General features: G+C 50.1%; 1 protein-coding gene across 8 annotated transcripts in view; it reads left to right on the top strand.

The window, feature by feature from the left end:
- Positions 1-22,282, top strand: part of LOC140405537 (natural resistance-associated macrophage protein 2-like) — a 214,439-nt gene that overhangs the window by 22,412 nt on the left and 169,745 nt on the right. For 3 of the 8 annotated variants that reach the window (XM_072494098.1, XM_072494101.1, XM_072494102.1), the window contains exon 2: positions 14,584-14,667. In XM_072494098.1, the coding sequence (XP_072350199.1) occupies positions 14,634-14,667 (34 nt within the window). In that variant the 5' untranslated portion in view covers positions 14,584-14,633. Of the gene's footprint in view, positions 1-10,209; positions 10,364-11,039; positions 11,268-11,343; positions 11,598-14,583; positions 14,668-22,282 lie in introns of those variants that run through there. The other 5 variants (XM_072494096.1, XM_072494095.1, XM_072494100.1 and 2 more) reach the window with 4 other exon arrangements.

Genomic DNA, 22,282 nt, shown 5'->3' with positions numbered 1-22,282 from the left:
AGGGGGGCAGTGTGCGGCAGTGGGTAGGGGGGGCAGTGTACGGCAGTGGGTAGGGGGGGCAGTGTGCGGCAGTGTGCAGGGGGGCAGTGTGCGGCAGTGGGTAGGGGGGCAGTGTGCGGCAGTGGGTAGGGGGGCAGTGTACGGCAGTGGGTAGGGGGGCAGTGTGCGGCAGTGGGTAGGGGGGCAGTGTGCGGCAGTGGGGTAGGGGGGGCATTGTGCGGCAGTGGGTAGGGGGGCATTGTGCGGCAGTGGGTAGGGGGGCAGTGTGCGGCAGTGGGTAGGGGGGCAGTGTGCGGCAGTGGGTAGGGGGGCAGTGTGCGGCAGTGGGTAGGGGGGGCAGTGTGACGGCAGTGGGTAGGGGGGGCAGTGTGCGGCAGTGGGTAGGGGGGCAGTGTGCGGCAGTGGGTAGGGGGGCAGTGTGCGGCAGTGGGTAGGGGGGCAGTGTGCGGCAGTGGGTAGGGGGGGCAGTGTGCGGCAGTGGGTAGGGGGGCAGTGTACGGCAGTGGGTAGGGGGGCAGTGTGCGGCAGTGGGTAGGGGGGCAGTGTGCGGCAGTGGGTAGGGGGGCAGTGTGCGGCAGTGGGTAGGGGGGCAGTGTGCGGCAGTGGGTAGGGGGGCAGTGTGCGGCAGTGGGTAGGGGGGCAGTGTGCGGCAGTGGGTAGGGGGGCAGTGTGCGGCAGTGGGTAGGGGGGCAGTGTGCGGCAGTGGGTAGGGGGGCAGTGTGCGGCAGTGGGTAGGGGGGCAGTGTGCGGCAGTGCGGTAGGGGGGGCAGTGTGCGGCAGTGGGTAGGGGGGCAGTGTGCGGCAGTGGGTAGGGGGGCAGTGTGCGGCAGTGGGTAGGGGGGCAGTGTGCGGCAGTGGGTAGGGGGGCAGTGTGCGGCAGTGGGTAGGGGGGCAGTGTGCGGCAGTGGGTAGGGGGGCAGTGTGCGGCAGTGGGTAGGGGGGCAGTGTGCGGCAGTGGGTAGGGGGGCAGTGTGCGGCAGTGGGTAGGGGGGCAGTGTGCGGCAGTGGGTAGGGGGGCAGTGTGCGGCAGTGGGTAGGGGGCAGTGTGCGGCAGTGGGTAGGGGGCAGTGTGCGGCAGTGGGTAGGGGGCAGTGTGCGGCAGTGGGTAGCGGGCAGTGTGCGGCAGTGGGTAGACGGGCAGTGTGCGGCAGTGGGTAGACGGGCAGTGTGCGGCAGTGGGTAGACGGGCAGTGTGCGGCAGTGGGTAGGGGGCAGTGTGCGGCAGTGGGTAGGGGGGGCAGTGTGCGGCAGTGGGTAGGGGGGCAGTGTGCGGCAGTGGGTAGGGGGCAGTGTGCGGCAGTGGGTAGGGGGCAGTGTGCGGCAGTGGGTAGGGGGGCAGTGTGCGGCAGTGGGTAGGGGGGCAGTTGTGCGGCAGTGGGTAGGGGGGCAGTGTGCGGCAGTGGGTAGGGGGGCAGTGTGCGGCAGTGGGTAGGGGGGCAGTGTGCGGCAGTGGGTAGGGGGGCAGTGTGCGGCAGTGGGTAGGGGGGCAGTGTGCGGCAGTGGGTAGGGGGGCAGTGTGCGGCAGTGGGTAGGGGGCAGTGTACGGCAGTCAGTAATGTTCAAGCACATTTTGTATTCAGTGCAAGTTTGTGATTTGAGAACTGGAATAGCATTATTGAAATCTTTTCAGCCTATTCTTGGTGTCTTGGCATGTTAAGAAGAAAAACGATGCCGTCTTTCATTATTGACAAGTAATACCCATTTCAGGAGAGTGGAACCAAAGTTCCTGTAACCTGGTCCAACTTGTGTTGTTTACTTCCCCTAGCCTATCCCTCCCTTATGTCTCATTGCTGAACCTTGCTCGGGTGCATTTCCACACTCTAAGAAGTCTTACAACACCAGGTTAAAGTCCAACAGATTTATTTGGAATGACTAGCTTTCGGAGCGCACCTGAGGAAGGAGCAGCGCTCCGAAAGCTAGTGATTTGAAACAAACCTGTTGGACTTTAACCTGCTGTTGTAAGACTTCTTACTGTGCTCACCCCAGTCCAACGCCGGCATCTCCACATCATCATTTCCACACTCTGTTCACATATTTCGGCCATTTTATAACTCTTGGCATTGTCAGATTCTTTATGTAGACAGTCTGAACGCAACGTACATCTCCATGCACACTGCCCACAGCAGGGACCAGATCAGCAACTGCTTGTTCATACCGATTGTGTCGGCCTTTTTAAAAAAAAAATATATATATATATGTATTAAAGTTTTTTAACACAAATTTTCTCCCTTACAAACAATAACCCCCCCCCCCCTTGTAACAAAAAAAAACGAGAAATCGCGCAGAGCAAGATATATACATGGCAAAATGATATATTTACACAGCTTTGTACACTGGCCCTCACCCGTAAGTGCCAGTTTTCCCCAACCCCTCATGTTATCTCTTGCTCATCCACCCTCCCCAGGCAGTCCCCCCCCCCCCCCCGCCCCCCAAGGTTGCTGCTGCTGCTGACCGACCTTCCTCTAACACTCCGCGAGATAGTCTAGGAATGGTTGCCACCGCCTGTAGAACCCCTGCGCAGACCCTCTCAAGGTGAACTTAATCCTCTCCAACTTTATGAACCCAGCCATGTCGTTTATCCAGGCCTCCAGGCTGGGGGGCTTTGCCTCCTTCCTCATTAGCAAGATCCTTCGCCGGGCTACTAAGGACGCAAAGGCCAGAATGCCGGCCTCTTTCGCCTCCTGCACTCCCGGTTCGTCCACTACTCCAAATATTGCTAGCCCCCAGCTTGGCTTGACCCGGACTTTCACCACCTGAGATATTGCTCCCGCCATTCCTCTCCAGAACCCATCCAGTGCCGGGCATGACCAAAACATATGGACATGGTTCGCCGGGCTCCCTGAGCACCTTCCACATCTGTCCTCTACCCCAAAGAACCTACTCAACCTCGCCCCCGTCAAGTGCGCTCTGTGGACCACCTTAAATTGTATCAGGCTGAGCCTGGCACACGAGGAGGAGGAATTAACCCTACCTAGGGCATCAGGCCACAGACCTTCCTCGATCTCCTCCCCCAGCTCCTCCCATTTACCATTCAACTCTTCCACCAGCGCTTCCCCCTCTTCTTTCAACTCCTGGTGTATTTCCGACACCTTGCCCTCCCCGACCCATACACCCGAGATCACCCTATCTTGAACTTCTTGTGCCGGGAACAACGGGAATTCCCTCACCTGTCGCCTCACAAAAGCCCTCACCTGCATATATTTAAAGGCATTTCCCGGGGGTAACTCGAACTTCTCCTCCAGTGCCCAAGGCTCGCAAACGTCCCGTCGATGAACAGATCCCCCATTCTTCCAATCCCCGCCCGATGCCAGCTCTGGAACCCCCCGTCCATCTTCCCCGGGACAAACCGGTGGTTACCCCTGATCGGGGACCACATCGATGCTCCCATTGCACCCCGGTGCCGTCTCCACTGGCCCCAGATCCTTAGCGTTGCCGCCACCACCGGGCTTGTGGTATACTTTGTCGGCGAGAGCGGCAGCGGTGCCGTCACCAATGCCCCCAGGCTCGTTCCTTTTACAGGACGCCATCTCCATCCTCTTCCATGCCGCCCCCTCTCCCTCCATAACCCACTTGCGGATCATCGCCACATTTGCTGCCCAGTAGTAGCTCCCCAGGTTTGGCAGCGCCAACCCTCCTCGGTCCCTACTGCGTTCCAGGAACCCTCTCCTTACTCTCGGGGTCTTATTCGCCCACACAAACCCCATAATACTCCTGCCTACTCTCTTAAAAAAGGCCTTCGTGATCACGATGGGAAGGCACTGAAACACAAAACGAACCTCGGAAGGACCACCATTTTGACCGACTGCACTCTACCCGCCAGCGAGAGCGGTAACATGTCCCATCTTTTGAAATCCTCCTCCATTTGCTCCACCAACCTCGTCAGATTCAGTTTATGTAGGGTCCCCCAACTCCTGGCTATCTGGATCCCCAGATACCGAAAGCTCCCCTCCGCCCCTCCTCAGCGGTAGGTCCCCTATGCCTCTTTAGAACATAGAACGATACAGCGCAGTACAGGCCCTTCGGCCCACGATGTTGCACCGACATGGGATGTCAAAAAAAAACAAAAGCCATCTAACCTACGCTATGCCATTATCATCCATATGCTTATCCAATAAACTTTTAAATGCCCTCAATGTTGGCGAGTTCACTACTGTTGCAGGTAGGGCATTCCACGGCCTCACTACTCTTTGCGTAAAGAACCTACCTCTGACCTCTGTCCTATATCTATTACCCCTCAGTTTAAAGCTATGTCCCCTCTTGCTAGCCATTTCCATCCGCGGGAGAAGGCTCTCACTGTCCACCCTATCTAACCCCCTGATCATTTTGTATGCCTCTATTAAGTCTCCTCTTAACCTTCTTCTCTCTAACGAAAACAACCTCCAGTCCATCAGCCTTTCCTCATAAGATTTTCCCTCCATACCAGGCAACATCCTGGTAAATCTCCTCTGCACCCGTTCCAAAGCCTCCACATCCTTCCTATAATGCGGTGACCAGAACTGTACGCAATACTCCAAATGCGGCCGTACCAGAGTTTTGTACAGCTGCAACATGACCTCCTGACTCCGGAACTCAATCCCTCTACCAATAAAGGCCAACACTCCATAGGCCTTCTTCACAACCCTATCAACCTGGGTGGCAACTTTCAGGGATCTATGTACATGGACACCGAGATCCCTCTGCTCATCCACACTTCCAAGAATTTTACCATTAGCCAAATATTCCGCATTCCTGTTATTCCTTCCAAAGTGAATCACCTCACACTTCTCTACATTAAACTCCATTTGCCACCTCTCAGCCCAGCTCTGCAGCTTATCTATGTCCCTCTGTAACCTGCAACATCCTTCCGCACTGTCGACAACACCACCGACTTTAGTGTCGTCTGCAAATTTACTCACCCACCCTTCTGCGCCCTCCTGTAGGTCATCTATAAAAATGACAAACAGCAACTTTCTTGGCCCCCCGCCTGTGTCAGCCTTCTTGAGTGTTGTTGGAGCTGCACTCACCCAGGCAAGTGGAGAGTATTCCATCACACTCCTGACTTGTGCCTTGTAGATGGTAGACAGGCTTTGGGGGGTCAGGAGGTGAGTTACTCACCGCAGGGTTCCCAGCCTCTGACCTGCTCTGGTAGCCGCAGTGTTAACATGGCTGTGGTTGTGAGGAGTGAGACCCATGGCTGATATCCTCCTCCCCAACCCAGGGAACTGAGCCTGACTGGAGTGCAGTGCGACCAGTTAAGAGAGCAGATTTCAGGTTTGAGCCCTCGTACACAGAGTCTTCTGGGGAATCAAGGCTCACAATGCAAAGCATTGCCAGTTTAGTATGTCAGAAGAACGTGTTATTGAGAAATTAAATTGTGTCGGATCAGCGGTGCTTATTGCAGCCGTGGGGGAAGGGAGGGACAGTAACACGTGCCTGACTAGGAATGAACCTTGTCGCCAGTACTGCTGTGTTGCTGGAAGCTGTGGTGCTATTTTGGGAATATTTGAATCCCTGATTTGCTTTTTTCAAGTAAGCACTTATTAGTTGAATTGTTGCTGCTAGAATTGACCCTGGCTCATTTTCTCCACTGTGCTTCTGAAAGGACGATGATTCCAGCATCAAAATGGTTGCAGCGTTGGAGGAGGCCATTGAGCCCATTGTAACCATCCATACTGGCTCTCTGCAAGAGCAATTCGCCTGGTCCCACTCCTCCTGGTCTTTTCTCCATCGCCCTACAAATCGTTACTCTTCTGATAATGATCTAGTTCCATTTTAAAAAGCACAATCGAACATGCCTCCGCCACCCTTTAGGACAGTGCATTCCAGATCCTAACTGCTCGCTGAATGAAAAAATAATTCCATTGCTTCTTTTACCGATTAAAATCTGTGTCCTCTGGTTCTCGATCCTTCCACCTGTCGAGACTGTCCAACCCCCCCCCCCCCCCCTCATGATTTTGAACACCTCTGCCAACCTTCTCCAGGGAGAACAGTGCCAACCTCTCCAATCTATGCTCATAACTGAAGTTTCTCACCCCTGGAACTATTCTTGTGAATCTCTTCTGCTCTCTCTGGGTCAATTACTAGGGGGCATAGGTTTAAGGTGCGAGGGGCAAAGTTTAGTGGAGATATAGCAAGTTTTTTTTACACAGAGGGTAGTGAGTGCCTGGAACTCGCTACCGGAGAAGGTGGTGGAAGCAGGGATGATAGTGACGTTTAAGGGGCATCTTGACAAATACATGACTAGGATGGGAATAGAGGGATACGGACCCCGGAAGTGTAGAAGGTTTTAGTTCAGACGGGCAGCGTGGTCGGTGATGGCTTTGAGGGCCGAAGGGCCTGTTCCTGTGCTGTACTTTTCTTTGTTCTCTCCAATGCGTTCACATCCTTCCTATAGTGTTGTGTCCAGAACTCAAGAAAACACTCCCCACTTGTCTGGATGAGTTCAGCTCCATCAACACTCCAGCTCAACACCATCCAGGACAAAGCAGCCCCGCTTGATTGCTCCCCTTCCACAAACATTCACTCCCTCCACCACCGACGCACAGTGGCAGCCCTGTGTACATCTACAAGATGCACTGCAGCAACTCACCAAGGTTCCTTAGACAGCACCTTCCAAACCCACGACCTCTACCATCTAGAAGGACAAGAGCAGCAGATACCTGGGAACCCCACCACCTGGAGGTTCCCCTCCAAGTCACTCACCACCCTGACTTGGAAATATATCGCCGTTCCTTCACTGTCGCTGGGGCAACATCCTGGAACTGCCTCCCTAACAGCACAGTGGGTGTACCTACTTTTAAAACCGCAACTCAACCTATCCTGCCACCTTCAGTGGCATATACCCACAAATTCCTCTGCTTCTGCACCTCTTTAGAATTTAGAATTGCACCCACTATTTTAGATTCTCTCCATGTTCTTCCTACAAAAAAGAACCACTTCACTTCATAAGTTTTGTTTGCCACTTGTCCATCCATTCCATCATAGAGGGTCCAGTTATTCAATGTGAAAGACTTCCCTTGTCAGATATCAATGTGTCTACCCAGCATTTGCCATCTTTACAGTGATAGTTGGAGGCTGTTGGATATTGGGGCCTTTTCTGCCGCCTTCTAGTTATTATGGCTACTTAATTTCAATTATACCTCGGTGGTTGAGCTCCCTGTGGCCTTGCATTGGTTACGAATCCAGTGAGCGAGTGAATCCAGGACCTTTCTGTGCATCTATCTTGTTTTTGCAACACAGCATCAGATCATCTCTTGGTTTGAACAGTTGGTGAACAAATGTATACCAGTGATATAATATTTGCAGTAGATATGCTGATCAATTAATCTAACTATATAATTACATCAAAGTGAACTCGAGGCTAAGCTAATATTTTGTCGTTCAACTTCTCATAAGCAGTTATTTTCCTGTGCTTTGCAGCTGTGGGATCAAATATATCTGATCTATCTCTGTGAAGATCCTAAATCAAATGAACAATTCAAATCATTCAACCTACTCGAGTACTCCTCAAAGAACTTGATTGGCTTATATGACTGCTGCTCAGTTGAATCCGAGCTGCCCACCAAACAGCTTATGTTGGAAATATGTCCTTTGTTTCCTTCCTCCAGAACATAGAACATACAGTGCAGAAGGAGGCCATTTGGCCCATCGAGTCTGCACCAACCCACTTAAGCCTCCCTTCCACCCTATCCCCGTAACCCAATAACCCCTCCTAACTATTTTTAAACACGAAGAGACAATTTCCAATGGCCAATCCACCTAACCTGCACATCTTTGGACTGTGGGAGGAAACCGGAGCACCCGGAGGAAACCCACGCAGACACGGGGAGAACGTGCAGACTCCGCACAGACAGTGACCCAGCGGGGAATCGAACCTGGGACCCTGGCGCTGTGAAGCCACATGTGCTACTGTGCTGCCCTGAGAGCAGAGAGCCAAACCAAATTAGCAAGGTTCGTATTGAGTGAGGCTGCCAACAAGATTGACTGATTGCTTTTTAAACTCCTTAATGCATATTGGCTCGATTGAAAGGGCTACCAGCAGGAAGGCACATTTGCATTTCTGCAATATCTTTCATGCCCTCAGACCATTTCAAAGTGCTTAACCGTATTTTTGAAGTATAAAACTAGGCAAGAATACTTCATTTCTGTCACAGCGGACATCTGTTTAGAATAAACTGTTTGGAAAGTGTGTTTGCTTTGAATTCATAGAATCCCTGTAGTGCAGAAGGCATTCGGCCCATCGAGTCTACACCGACCGTTCAACCAATCCACCTAACAGCACGTCTTTGGACTGTGGGAGGAAACCAGAGCACCCGGAGGAAACCCCACGCAGACACGGGGAGAACGTGCAGACAGTGACCCAAGCCGGAATCGAACCTGGGACCCTGGCGCTGTGAAGCAACAGAGCTAACCAATATGCTACCGTGCTGCCCATGGGTTTAGAATAAAAAGGTTATTTAACCTGTCACACTTGCCCTGAATTAACATATCACAAGCCAGGTCTCGCATGTACGCACAAACATTGGATACAGATAAAGACAATGTACTTTTCCAGATTACAGTCAATTCAAGCTCTGGTTTATGATGTCCAATCTCCCACATGGCAGGCCTGTGATTTCCTGAATGGATTTGATGGTTTATAGTTGAAGTGAGGATCTTGTAAAGCAAAGGGTTTGTAGCCTTAATACCTAGGAGTTGGTTCCCTGGCGAACTTTGAAACAGGAACAGGTTACGTACTTTGGCTACTTGATGACTTGCAGCTATTTTCAGAGCCTGGTTCTCAGACTGGCTAACGACTGATGGTTCCGATGGATCTGCTGGGTCAAAGGATGCAACCCCTGAAACTAGTTTTGATCACATGATCGCTGGGTTAATACTTCTGATGCCCACCCAGTATTGTTTGGATGGGGAGGGCATTGTGGTGCAATGGGAGGTTGCTTGTACCATTGCCTGAACAAGCGCCGGAATGTGGCGACTAGGGGCTTTTCACAGTAACTTAATTGAAGCCTACTTGTGACAATAAGCGATTTTCATTCATTTAATTTCATTGAGTTTTGATCTTGGCCTTTGTCCAGTATGAAACATGAAGGATTTGGAAAATCCATTATCTTTAGGGGTTGGCCTCTCCTTAAACAATGAGATGTGTAAATTCCACGACTGGCAGTAGGGTGATGAACCATCCCGTAATTTGGCCTTTCATCCAGTAATCCTGGGTCAGGCCTTCACGGAACATGCTTTGTCCCAGCTTTCTCCTTTTGCAGGGAACATTGCTTCTGTGCATGCATTGGGTTGCCTCATGCCAAAGTGTCCCTTAAAAGTCTTGTTGGTTATCCTGGATGGCCTTGGAAGTGTCCTCACCAATGTTCAAATTTAATCAGATATTCGCTGGAGACGTGACACTGTCTGTAGTCCAGATGCCAAAAGTCACCTGATTTGTGGAAACCATCTTAACATTGTTTCTCTCCATTTTTAAAAATACTGACAAAGTTCACAATATGGTTTTCCTGTACTGGCCACGGCAGCACCAATGTTATTGCCACTTAACCAGTCCAAGCCTGAATGTCGTCCTGCAGCTTCTAATTGATGACTGTGCGCTAAATGTTAGTTAAAGGCCACTCACAGACAAGTGGTTAGGCCTCTATTTTTAGTTACCTGTAATCATCACTGTTTCGAACACACGGGAAGTCTTGTCCTGTTTGCGAGCAATGTAGAATCTGAAAAAACAGTAGCGTTGCCGCATTGAATCTAGTGTCCCGTGGCAAATGTAATACCACAGTTACTATCTGGTAATGTAGGTGAGGAGCTTTTGAACCCCCACCTTTTCTGCCCCCCCCCCCCCCCCCCCCCCCCCCTTTCTGGAGGCCGAGTGTAGGACGGTGACATAAATGGAAAGTCACAAACTGAAACACTGGATGCTGGGGTGACTATTTGATTTGAAGCCTGGCCCGCTGGAGAAGGCTCTGACCGTGTGGGTCTTAACCGGGGAAGCTTCACCCATGTGCGTACGCAGTTTAAAGTGACATTGGCAGTATTCCCGAGCCGCCCTGCTTTGTAAGCGTGGCAGACACCGGGCCCTCTTCTGTGCTGCAGGACCACTTCCAGTTCTGTTGAAAGTAGGTGAAGGATTTTGTGCGGGTCATGTGTAGCCTGTTTAAAGATAGGGAACCTTGACAGCAGCGATTGTGTAGGAGGGGCAGACACTGGCCTCCCCATCCCCCCACCATCCATTGGTGGATGAACTGTGAGATATTCGGGCTGGTCTTGTGACTGTTGACGGTTGCAGCCTTTTACTGAGTCTCCACCTGAAAGAATTGTGGCCCTTTGTCTGTCTTCACAGCTCCTTCTCCCAACACAAAGTTCCAAAGCCCCTGCTGTAAACGACACGGTAAGCTGGTTTGAGCTTTTAAACTGCATGGAAAAGGAGTGTTACTTTTGTTTTTGACAAGTGATGGACCTTTCCCCACCAGAGAATGGTTTGAGCAGGGAGCAGCAACTTTCTCTAAAGTTCAGAAACAGCGAGTGGCTGTCTTCCAGAGAAACTTTTCAACTTGCTGGAAAATCTGTTGTCTTTCTCTCTCTCTCTCTCTCTCAGTTTTAATGGAACCTATACTTTCAGAGTGTCTCACTCACTATATCATGCTGGCATGGTCTCATGCTCTCCTGCTCGCTCTGTACACCCGGCCGGCCTGTCCGCCTTCTCAAATGGTGCCAGCACTTGTGGTAAGGTAACTTTATACAGGACAGTTACAAGTGTTGAAATGCTTTCATTAAGGACTAACATCCTGTGTGAAGCAACACTTTGGGAGTAGCCGAAGCGGGTTGAACAGATAGGCGACAGTTCAGTTTGAAAGAAACTCTCCCCAATGATCCTGTACAACTTGCCCTGTTGCATATCTGCTCTCTGCAGCTACCTCCTGTACTTCAAGATTATGGGACATTCTTTGAAAAATCATGTGGCCGCACCTTGTTGGGGGGGGGGGGGGAGTTGCGAGAGTGGCTACATTGGTGGTGCGAGCTGAAGGCAAACATTACTAACCTTTTCAATGAATCTTTCTCAGCAGGCAGTTGTATCTGAAAGCAGCAGTTCAGACCCCAAGTCCTGCCCGACCCCTCATGTGGTTTTAAACTTGGTGAAAGATAGCAGCCCTGGAGCAGACCATCTCTTCCAGTGTCCTCCTGACATTAAGTGGCTGAATTCGGAAAGAGAAGTGGGGTTCCACTGACACTGAGTTGGAGTATCAATACCCGCTGTGAAAGACGGGACAGAAGGATCAGCTCACTAACCGTTTGTAGGTCGCTGCCCAGGATAATTGATGGTCCATTTTGTCTTTCTGCTAGATGCTGAATGGTGCATCTCAATCTGGGGGAACAAACACTGGATCTGAACTGCACCATTGAGCAAACTTTCAGCCTTCCTTGGATATGGCAGTTGAGCCAGAGGATTTGGAGGATTGTCAATGTAGCATCTCTGTTTGAAAAGGGAGAGAGGGCTAAACCAGCTCACTGGAGAAGGCTCCGAGCACATAAATAGAAGTGACAAAAGTTCAAGTTGATGCTTTTGGGGCATCCTGTATTGGCGTAAAGTGTGATATGAATGCAAGTTCCTTCCTCGACCAATGGTCAGTGTTTTTTTAATATAAATTTAGAGTATCCAATTAATTTTTCCCAATTAAGGGGCAATTTCGCATCCACTTACCCTGCACATCTTTGTGGGGGCGAAACCCACGCAGACACGGGGAGAATGTGCAAACTCCACACGGGCAGTGACCCAGAGCCGGGATCGAACCTGGGACCTCGGCGCCATGAGGCAGCAGTGCTAACCGCTGTGCCGCCGTGCTGCCCTTCTGTTTTTTTAAATATAAATTTAGAGTACCCAATTATTGTTTTTTCCAAATAAGGGGCTTAGTGTGGCCAATCCACGTTACCACATCATTGGGTTGTGGGAGTGAGACCCACACTGACACTGGGAGAATGTGCAAACTCCACACGGCGGTGACCCGGGATCGAACCTGGGACCTCGGCACCGTGAGGCTGCAGTGCTAACCATTGCGCCACCGTGCAGCCCCACCAACGGTCAGTGTTGGGGCTATTGTTCCTCACGTAACATTTTGGACTTGAATTTGGATAGAGGGACACAATATTGAAATTCTAGATGATACATAGACTGGGAATGTGATTAACTAAGTAGAGGGCAGTTAGTGAATTCAGGAGGACGCAGACTGAGTTAGTCATTGGGCAGATAGAAGTCTGATCTGATTTAATGTGGAGAAATGTGAAGTGATGTTTTGGGTGGGAGAAGCTGCAGAGCGAATATCCACGAATGGCAAAACCTTAATTTTTCATGGAATTTACAGTGCAGAAGGAGGCCATTCGGCCTATTGAGTCTGCATTGGCCCTTGGGAAGAGCACCCTACTTTAAGCCCACACCTCCGCCCCATCCCCGTAACCGAGTAACTCCACTTTTGGACTTAAAAAAAAAATTTAGAGTACCCAATTCATTTTTTCCAATTGAGGGGCAATTTAGCATGACCAATCTACTTACCCTGCACATCTTTGGGTTGTTGGGGCGAAAGCCACGCAAACACAGGGAGAATGTGCAAACCCCACACGGACAGTGACCCAGGGCCAGGATCGAACCCGGGTCCTCGGTGCGGTGAGGCAGCAGTGCTAACCACTGCACCACCGTGCTGCCCTCACTTTTGGACTCTTAAGGGACAATTTCGCGTGGCCAATCCACCTAACCTGCACGTCTTTGGACTGTGGGAGGAAACCGGAGCACCTGGAGGAAACCCACGCAGGCACGGGGAAAACGTGCAGACTCCACACAGACAGTCACCTGAGGCTGGCATTGAACCCTGTCGCTGTGAGGCGGCAGTGCTAACCACTGGGACACCGTGTAGAGGAAGAGCAGAGTGTTGGGGTCAGGTCCATGAATTATAAAATGACGGTAATTTAATAAATAGCAAGCTTCTTAGTTTGGGAAGTAAAAGCACAAGAGTGCACAGCTTTGAGATGCACAAGCTTTGCAAATCATTGGTCAGGCTGCTGTGAGGGTGTTAGGCCCAGATTTGGTGCCTTACTTTCGGAGGGATGTCAAGGCCGGGTAGAGGGTGCTGAAGAGGTTCACTCGAGGATGAGAGGCTGGAGAAATCCGGGCCTTTTACTTGGTTGAAGAGCTCTGCTGGGTTGCGAAATGTTTTGAGACGGTAAATCAGCAAAACAATTGGCCATTGTTCATGTGTCAGTAACTGGACCGGTGAGGTGACATTTAAGATCTCACTGAAAGAACAAAGGGAGGGGTTGGAAGAAATTCTTCACACGAGTTGTAGATTTGAAGGGATGGGGGGCGGGGGGGGGGGGGGGGGCGCAGTGGAATGATACTGACTTCTTGAGATCTGCAGTTGGTGAACGTTGATAGCATGTAATGACAAGACTCAGGAGGAAGGTGAAGCAGGGTCCGCGGATTGGGCTCAGCCGCAAGGTGCACTATTACCCCCAAAATGATCCCCTCACATTTCTGCGTTGGTTAAAATCTGTCAGTTATGGTGGAGTCCAGTTTCTCCGGTGATTCCAATAACGCTGCAAAAGGATATCTTCAGGGTCTGGAGAGAGCACAATACGGAGTTGGTGTCTGAGCTAGCATCTCTGTGGTATGATAAGAGAATGAATGAAACTGTTTGGGAGGAAGTGGACCCTGCACTCTGTCTCACAGGCCACACTGAGGTAATAGGCAAACATGGTACTGAACCAAATTCTTTCAAACGGCTGTGAGCAGCTATTGGGGGGGGGGGGGGGGGGGGGGGGTGCAGGGGTCAGCAGTGGCTGAAGTTACTAGCAGCATTTCTCAAAGCAAAAGTGAGGCAAAGTTGCCCACTGCATGGCTTGTCTTCTCTGCTGGCAGAGTCTGAGGGCAGGTTAATCTTGCCATCTTTTCCCAATAGTTCTGTTCCACGGTTCAGCACTTCTGAACAGAAAGGCTTCCAAGAATTCAGGACGGAGTTGTGAGGAAGGTTTGGGTCAAAAAGAGAGTCTGGCTGAAGGCCGCGGGCGATTTCTCCCTACGAAGACAATGTGTCTCTGCCTCTATCTCTGGCGATCTGTGTGTATTTCCTGGAAGCATAGTTTGGAGGCTTTTTTTTTTAAAGCTTTATATCGGTGTTCCGCACCTGTTTGATCCCCCCCCCCCCCCCCCCCCCCCCCCCCCAAAAAAAACTAACTATCAGTATGTGCATATCTTTACAGTGTGCTGTGTCTGCATTGGGTAATGGTTAGTATAATAACATTTTGTTTTTGCTCAGTACGAGTCTTACATTTTTGCTCTGTAAAATCTGCACTCTGCACAATTTGACGTCTTTTAGAACTTTAGAAGATGAAAATCTTTTAAAATGACCTGGAGCTGTGTTGAATTGGCTGCTGCGTGCCAGCCTTGGCACTGGACTGAAACATTCCATGTTAGTTATTGCACTTTATTTCCTGCTGGGTTGGCTTGCACTGAATGCCTGTTTGTGTTGAGTCCACCCTGCAGTTCCCCTCCTCCATTTGCCGTTCTTTTCCCCCCTCCCCTTGTCTATAATTGATTTTTTTTTAAATCTGTATTTGCTACAGGGATCGTGGCTTCTGCAGAGAACTCGGAGTGTGGACTAGTTCCATTCACCATGGCTCCCGACCAGGAAAAGAAAGAGTTGACAGGTAAAGTCTCCTGTTGTGATCTGCAGATGTACATGACTCATTTGTGCCTGATCTTCCTTCTGGCTCAGTCTGAAGAAATTGCTCAGAACTTTCTTCAGAAGCATTTAGTGTGCTCGTGGTCTTCCGCTCTGGTACGCTCTCCCATGCGTGCACTCCCTCTTGCATGCACTGCTCATCAGTGTGGTTCCAGCACCACAATGGTTCTTTATCATAGAATTTCGAATCATAGAATTTGCAGTGCAGAAGGAGGCCTTTCGGCCCATCGAGTCTGCACCGACCCTTGGAAAGAGCGCCCCACTTAAGCCCACTTATTTCTGTCTTAGACCAGAAGAGTATATACTCTTATTCTTGTTATACCAGGCCTTTCCGGCCTCTTAGAAGGCCATTCTTGTTGTCATTATAGTCGTCTTATAATTACCCGTAGCAAAGTATTCACATAACTTCTCTGGCCTCATTTTATTGTTTGATTCTTAAAGCCGGCTGTGAACCACACCGTACAGAGACGCTTTTCATTCCGGGCCTGTTGCACATCTGACCCACAATTAAGTCGCCACAGGCTCCTTTTACAAGCTTAAAAGGTTAGACGGAGTTACAGTCATCTTTAATTCCACCCGCCCCAAAACAACTTCTTTTCCCTCCCCTGTCCCACAGAACTTGCCGAGGCTGGGTTCCTTGGCACAGTTTGAGTGCTCAACCATGATGATTCTTCATGTGAATGTAAGTGGCGAGTGTTGGTTGTAGTACACCCAATAAACCACCTCCACTCAGCACATATCTTCCTGGTTTGAAAGGCTGAACTATACACTGAATTGAATCCGAGTTTTCCCCACTATAATAATAATCTTTATTGTCACAAATAGGTTTACATGAACCTTGGACCCTGGTGCTGTGAAGCCATAGTGCTAACCACTATGTTACAGTGCTGCCCTAGTGGTTCTTCCTGTTGAAAGGAGGACTTGCCAATACCATGGGAAGGATTGGAGAGAGGTACAACAAATCCTCGGAGTAATTAAACACTGACTCCCTGCCACAAATTCTGTTCCCTATCTACCGGCACCATTCCTCTCCCTGTGACCACCCAAGGCAGACCCAGACTATTCACAATCTTGGAGTTATATTTGAGGTGAACTTTCGTCCACTTATCCGTGTCAGAACCGCCTATTTCCACCCCACCTCCGTAACAGCACCTGACTCAATTCATCTGCTGCTTAAATCCTCCCACATATATTTGTAATCTCTAAACCTGACTACTTGAACGCATTCCTGGCCAGCCTCCTTCATAAACTTGAGGTCATCTAAAGCTCTGCCCTCCATGCCCTAATTCCTGCCAAACCCTGTTCATCTACTACCCCTGTGCTCACTGATCTAAGAGGGTTGTGGGTTGGAGGGGATCACGGAGACCGGGAGAAGCCAACCTATGGAGGGATTTGAAAACAAGGATGTGAATTTTCAAATGGAGATGTTGCTCGATCAGGAGACAATACAAGTCAGTGAGCACAAGGTTGATGGGGAATGGGAGTTGGTATAAGCTAGTACAGGCAGCAGCATTTTGGATAACCTCAATCCACTGAGGGTAGAATGTGGGAGAGCAGCCTTGAGGCTGACTTGCATTTCTAGAAGCACTTCGTGACCGTGTGATATCCCAAGGTACTTTATAATCATGAAATATTTTTGAAGTGTAATCCTTGCTGTAATAAAGAGGAACAGTAGTCTATTTACACCCAGTGTCATGAAATCGAGGGATCTCAGGAAAATTACAATCACCAGGAAAGTTGTATGAGTAAATTGTTGGGTATGCAGATTCGGGTGCACTCCATGCTAAGGCCTTAAAAGAAGTGGCAAATGACATGGTTGATGCGTTGGTTTTAAATTTTCCAAAAATCCCTCGATTCAGCGAAGGTTCCATTAGATCAGAAGATCACAAATGTAACTCCTTTATTTAAAAAGGGAGGGAGACAGAAAGTGGGAAACTATAGGACCATTCGCCTAACATCTATTAGAAAGAAAATATTAGAAGGTATTATTAAAGATGTTATTGGCTGGGCACTTTGAAACATTCACGGTAATCAGGCAGAGTCAACATGGTTTTGTGAATGTGAAATCATGTTTGACCAATTTATTGGAGCTCGTGCACTGTGGATAAAGGGGAAGCGGTGGATGTAGTGTACTTGGATGTGGCACCTTCTGGAAATCTAAGGTTATTGTAGAAAATAAAAGGTCATTGTGTAAGGGGTAACATATTGGCATGGATTGAAAAATGGCTGGCGAACAGGAAACAGTTGGCATAAATGGGCCTTTTTCTAAATGGTATGGGATTGCAGAGCTCAGAGATACCGAGGGATCTGGGGGTCCTAGTGCATGAATCACAAAAGGTTAGTCTGCAGGTACAGCAAGTAATTAGGAAAGTTAATGGAATGTTATTGTTTACTGTGAGGGGAATTGAATATAAAAGCAGGGAGGTGATGTTTCAGTTGTACAGGACATGGTGAGACCACATCTGGAGTATTGTGAACATTATTGGTCTCCTTATCTAAGGAAAGATGGGAAATGCGTTAGGAGCAGTTCAGAGACGGTTTACTGGACGATACCAGGAATGGGCGGGCTGTCTGATGAGGAAAGTTTGGAGAGGTTGGGTTTGTACCCACTGGAGTTTTGAAGAGTAAGAGGCGACTTGATTGGAACCTTTAACACCCTGAGGGGTGTTGACAGGGTGGGTGTGGAGAGGATGTTTCCTCTTGTGGGAGAATCTAGAACTCGGGGTCACTGTTTAAAAATAAGGGTTGTCATTTCAAACGGAGATGGGGAGAAATGTTTTCTCTCAGAGGGGGTGAGTCTCTGGAACTCTCGTCCTCAGAAGGCAGTTTGAGTGTCTTAAAAATATTCAGACGCAGAGCTAGATAGATTCTTGGATTAATGATGGGGGTGAAAGGTTATTGGGGGTCAGCAGGAAGGTGAGGTTGACGTTACAATCAGATCAGACCCAATCTTATTGAATGGGATAGCAGACTCGAGGGGCCGAGTGGCCTTCTCCTGCTTGTAATTCGTATGATCTGTGTGTCCCTGCATGTTAAATCAGCAGTCAAACATTTAGGGTACAGGACATTCCAATGCTTGTTAGATTGGTTCCTGCCTAGTCTGAAAGGTGGATCCCTCTGGGAGTGTTTTGATCGATCACCAGAGCAGTTCAAGAGTCAATGACAATTCTACTTGAGGCAGTCAGTTTCAGGAAGCCAGCCTGCAAGTCTCTCAGACAGGAATAGTTCCAGTTTAAGTTTAAAACATTGGAGAAAGAACTGAAGGGAGCAGACTTGAAGTAAAAAAGGCTGTTGGGGCAAAGGTAGGCATTTTGGAGCAGTAATGCTCTGCTCTGCTTGTCAATAGATCTTAAATTTCTTGTCAGCTAGTGTTTGCGTGTCACACTGTCCTTTCACACTCTGGGACTGGGTACAGTGGGTTATCACACTGTCCTTTCACACTCTGGGACTGGGTACAGTGGGTTATCACACTGTCCTTTCACACTCTGGGACTGGGTACAGTGGGTTATCACACTGTCCTTTCACACTCTGGGACTGGGCACAGTGGGTTATCACACTGTCCTTTCACACTCGGACTGGGTACAGTGGGTTATCACACTGTCCTTTCACACTCTGGGACTGGGCACAGTGGGTTATCACACTGTCCTTTCACACTCTGGGACTGGGTACAGTGGGTCATCACACTGTCCTTTCACACTCTGGGACTGGGCACAGTGGATTATCACACTGTCCTTTCACACTCTGGGACTGGGTACAGTGGGTTATCACACTGTCCTTTCACACTCTGGGACTGGGTGCAGTGGGTTATCACACTGTCCTTTCACACTCTGGGACTGGGTACAGTGGGTTATCGCACTGTCCTTTCACACTCTGGGACTGGGTACAGTGGGTTATCACACTGTCCTTTCACACTCTGGGACTGGGTACAGTGGGTTATCACACTGTCCTTTCACACTCTGGGACTGGGTACAGTGGGTTATCACACTGTCCTTTCACACTCTGGGACTGGGCACAGTGGGTTATCACACTGTCCTTTCACACTCGGACTGGGTACAGTGGGTTATCACACTGTCCTTTCACACTCTGGGACTGGGCACAGTGGGTTATCACACTGTCCTTTCACACTCTGGGACTGGGTACAGTGGGTTATCACACTGTCCTTTCACACTCTGGGACTGGGTACAGTGGGTTATCGCACTGTCCTTTCACACTCTGGGACTGGGTACAGTGGGTCATCACACTGTCCTTTCACACTCTGGGACTGGGTACAGTGGGTTATCACACTGTCCTTTCACACTCTGGGACTGGGTACAGTGGGTTATCGCACTGTCCTTTCACACTCTGGGACTGGGTACAGTGGGTCATCACACTGTCCTTTCACACTCTGGGACTGGGTACAGTGGGTTATCACACTGTCCTTTCACACTCTGGGACTGGGCACAGTGGGTTATCACACTGTCCTTTCACACTCTGGGACTGGGTACAGTGGGTTATCACACTGTCCTTTCACACTCTGGGACTGGGTACAGTGGGTCATCACACTGTCCTTTCACACTCTGGGACTGGGTACAGTGGGTTATCACACTGTCCTTTCACACTCTGGGACTGGGCACAGTGGGTTATCACACTGTCCTTTCACACTCGGACTGGGTACAGTGGGTTATCACACTGTCCTTTCACACTCTGGGACTGGGCACAGTGGGTTATCACACTGTCCTTTCACACTCTGGGACTGGGTACAGTGGGTTATCACACTGTCCTTTCACACTCTGGGACTGGGTACAGTGGGTTATCGCACTGTCCTTTCACACTCTGGGACTGGGTACAGTGGGTCATCACACTGTCCTTTCACACTCTGGGACTGGGTACAGTGGGTTATCACACTGTCCTTTCACACTCTGGGACTGGGTACAGTGGGTTATCGCACTGTCCTTTCACACTCTGGGACTGGGTACAGTGGGTCATCACACTGTCCTTTCACACTCTGGGACTGGGTACAGTGGGTTATCACACTGTCCTTTCACACTCTGGGACTGGGCACAGTGGGTTATCACACTGTCCTTTCACACTCGGACTGGGTACAGTGGGTTATCACACTGTCCTTTCACACTCTGGGACTGGGCACAGTGGGTTATCACACTGTCCTTTCACACTCTGGGACTGGGTACAGTGGGTTATCACACTGTCCTTTCACACTCTGGGACTGGGTACAGTGGGTTATCGCACTGTCCTTTCACACTCTGGGACTGGGCACAGTGGGTTATCACACTGTCCTTTCACACTCTGGGACTGGGTACAGTGGGTTATCACACTGTCCTTTCACACTCTGGGACTGGGTACAGTGGGTTATCGCACTGTCCTTTCACACTCTGGGACTGGGTACAGTGGGTTATCACACTGTCCTTTCACACTCTGGGACTGGGTACAGTGGGTTATCACACTGTCCTTTCACACTCTGGGACTGGGTACAGTGGGTCATCACACTGTCCTTTCACACTCTGGGACTGGGTACAGTGGGTTATCACACTGTCCTTTCACACTCTGGGACTGGGCACAGTGGGTTATCACACTGTCCTTTCACACTCGGACTGGGTACAGTGGGTTATCACACTGTCCTTTCACACTCTGGGACTGGGCACAGTGGGTTATCGCACTGTCCTTTCACACTCTGGGACTGGGTACAGTGGGTTATCACACTGTCCTTTCACACTCTGGGACTGGGCACAGTGGGTTATCACACTGTCCTTTCACACTCTGGGACTGGGTACAGTGAGTTATCACACTGTCCTTTTACACTCTGGGACGGGGTACAGTGGGTTATCACACTGTCCTTTCACACTCTGGGACTGGGTACAGTGGGATATCACACTGTCCTTTCACACTCTGGGACTGGGCACAGTGGGTTATCACACTGTCCTTTCACACTCTGGGATTGGGTACAGTGGGTTATCGCACTGTCCTTTCACACTCTGGGACTGGGCACAGTGGGTTATCACACTGTCCTTTCACACTCTCGGACTGGGCACAGTGGGTTATCACACTGTCCTTTCACACTCTGGGACTGGGCACAGTGGGTTATCACACTGTCCTTTCACACTCTGGGACTGGGTACAGTGGGTTATCACACTGTCCTTTCACACTCTGGGACTGGGTACAGTGGGATATCACACTGTCCTTTCACACTCTGGGACTGGGCACAGTGGGTTATCACACTGTCCTTTCACACTCTAGGACTGGGTACAGTGGGTTATCACACTGTCCTTTCACACTCTGGGACTGGGTACAGTGGGTTATCACACTGTCCTTTCACACTCTGGGACTGGGCACAGTGGGTTATCACACTGTCCTTTCACACTCTAGGACTGGGTACAGTGGGTTATCACACTGTCCTTTCACACTCTGGGACTGGGTACAGTGGGTTATCACACTGTCCTTTCACACTCTAGGACTGGGTACAGTGGGTTATCACACTGTCCTTTCACACTCTGGGACTGGGAACAGTGGGTTATCCCACTGTCCTTTCACACTCTGGGACTGGGTACCGTGGGTTATCGCACTGTCCTTTCACACTCTGGGACTGGGCACAGTGGGTCATCACACTGTCCTTTCACACTCTGGGACTGGGTACAGTGGGTTATCACACTGTCCTTTCACACTCTGGGACTGGGCACAGTGGGTTATCACACTGTCCTTTCACACTCGGACTGGGTACAGTGGGTTATCACACTGTCCTTTCACACTCTGGGACTGGGCACAGTGGGTTATCACACTGTCCTTTCACACTCTGGGACTGGGTACAGTGGGTTATCACACTGTCCTTTCACACTCTGGGACTGGGTACAGTGGGTTATCGCACTGTCCTTTCACACTCTGGGACTGGGTACAGTGGGTCATCACACTGTCCTTTCACACTCTGGGACTGGGTACAGTGGGTTATCACACTGTCCTTTCACACTCTGGGACTGGGTACAGTGGGTTATCGCACTGTCCTTTCACACTCTGGGACTGGGTACAGTGGGTCATCACACTGTCCTTTCACACTCTGGGACTGGGTACAGTGGGTTATCACACTGTCCTTTCACACTCTGGGACTGGGCACAGTGGGTTATCACACTGTCCTTTCACACTCGGACTGGGTACAGTGGGTTATCACACTGTCCTTTCACACTCTGGGACTGGGCACAGTGGGTTATCACACTGTCCTTTCACACTCTGGGACTGGGTACAGTGGGTTATCACACTGTCCTTTCACACTCTGGGACTGGGTACAGTGGGTTATCGCACTGTCCTTTCACACTCTGGGACTGGGCACAGTGGGTTATCACACTGTCCTTTCACACTCTGGGACTGGGTACAGTGGGTTATCACACTGTCCTTTCACACTCTGGGACTGGGTACAGTGGGTTATCGCACTGTCCTTTCACACTCTGGGACTGGGTACAGTGGGTTATCACACTGTCCTTTCACACTCTGGGACTGGGTACAGTGGGTTATCACACTGTCCTTTCACACTCTGGGACTGGGTACAGTGGGTCATCACACTGTCCTTTCACACTCTGGGACTGGGTACAGTGGGTTAT

The sequence above is a fragment of the Scyliorhinus torazame genome, chromosome X (assembly GCF_047496885.1).
Source record: "Scyliorhinus torazame isolate Kashiwa2021f chromosome X, sScyTor2.1, whole genome shotgun sequence".
NCBI classification, from domain to species: Eukaryota; Metazoa; Chordata; class Chondrichthyes; order Carcharhiniformes; family Scyliorhinidae; genus Scyliorhinus; species Scyliorhinus torazame.
The sequence above is the reverse complement of the archived record's forward strand: the minus strand, read 5'-3'. Positions and strand labels throughout refer to the sequence as shown.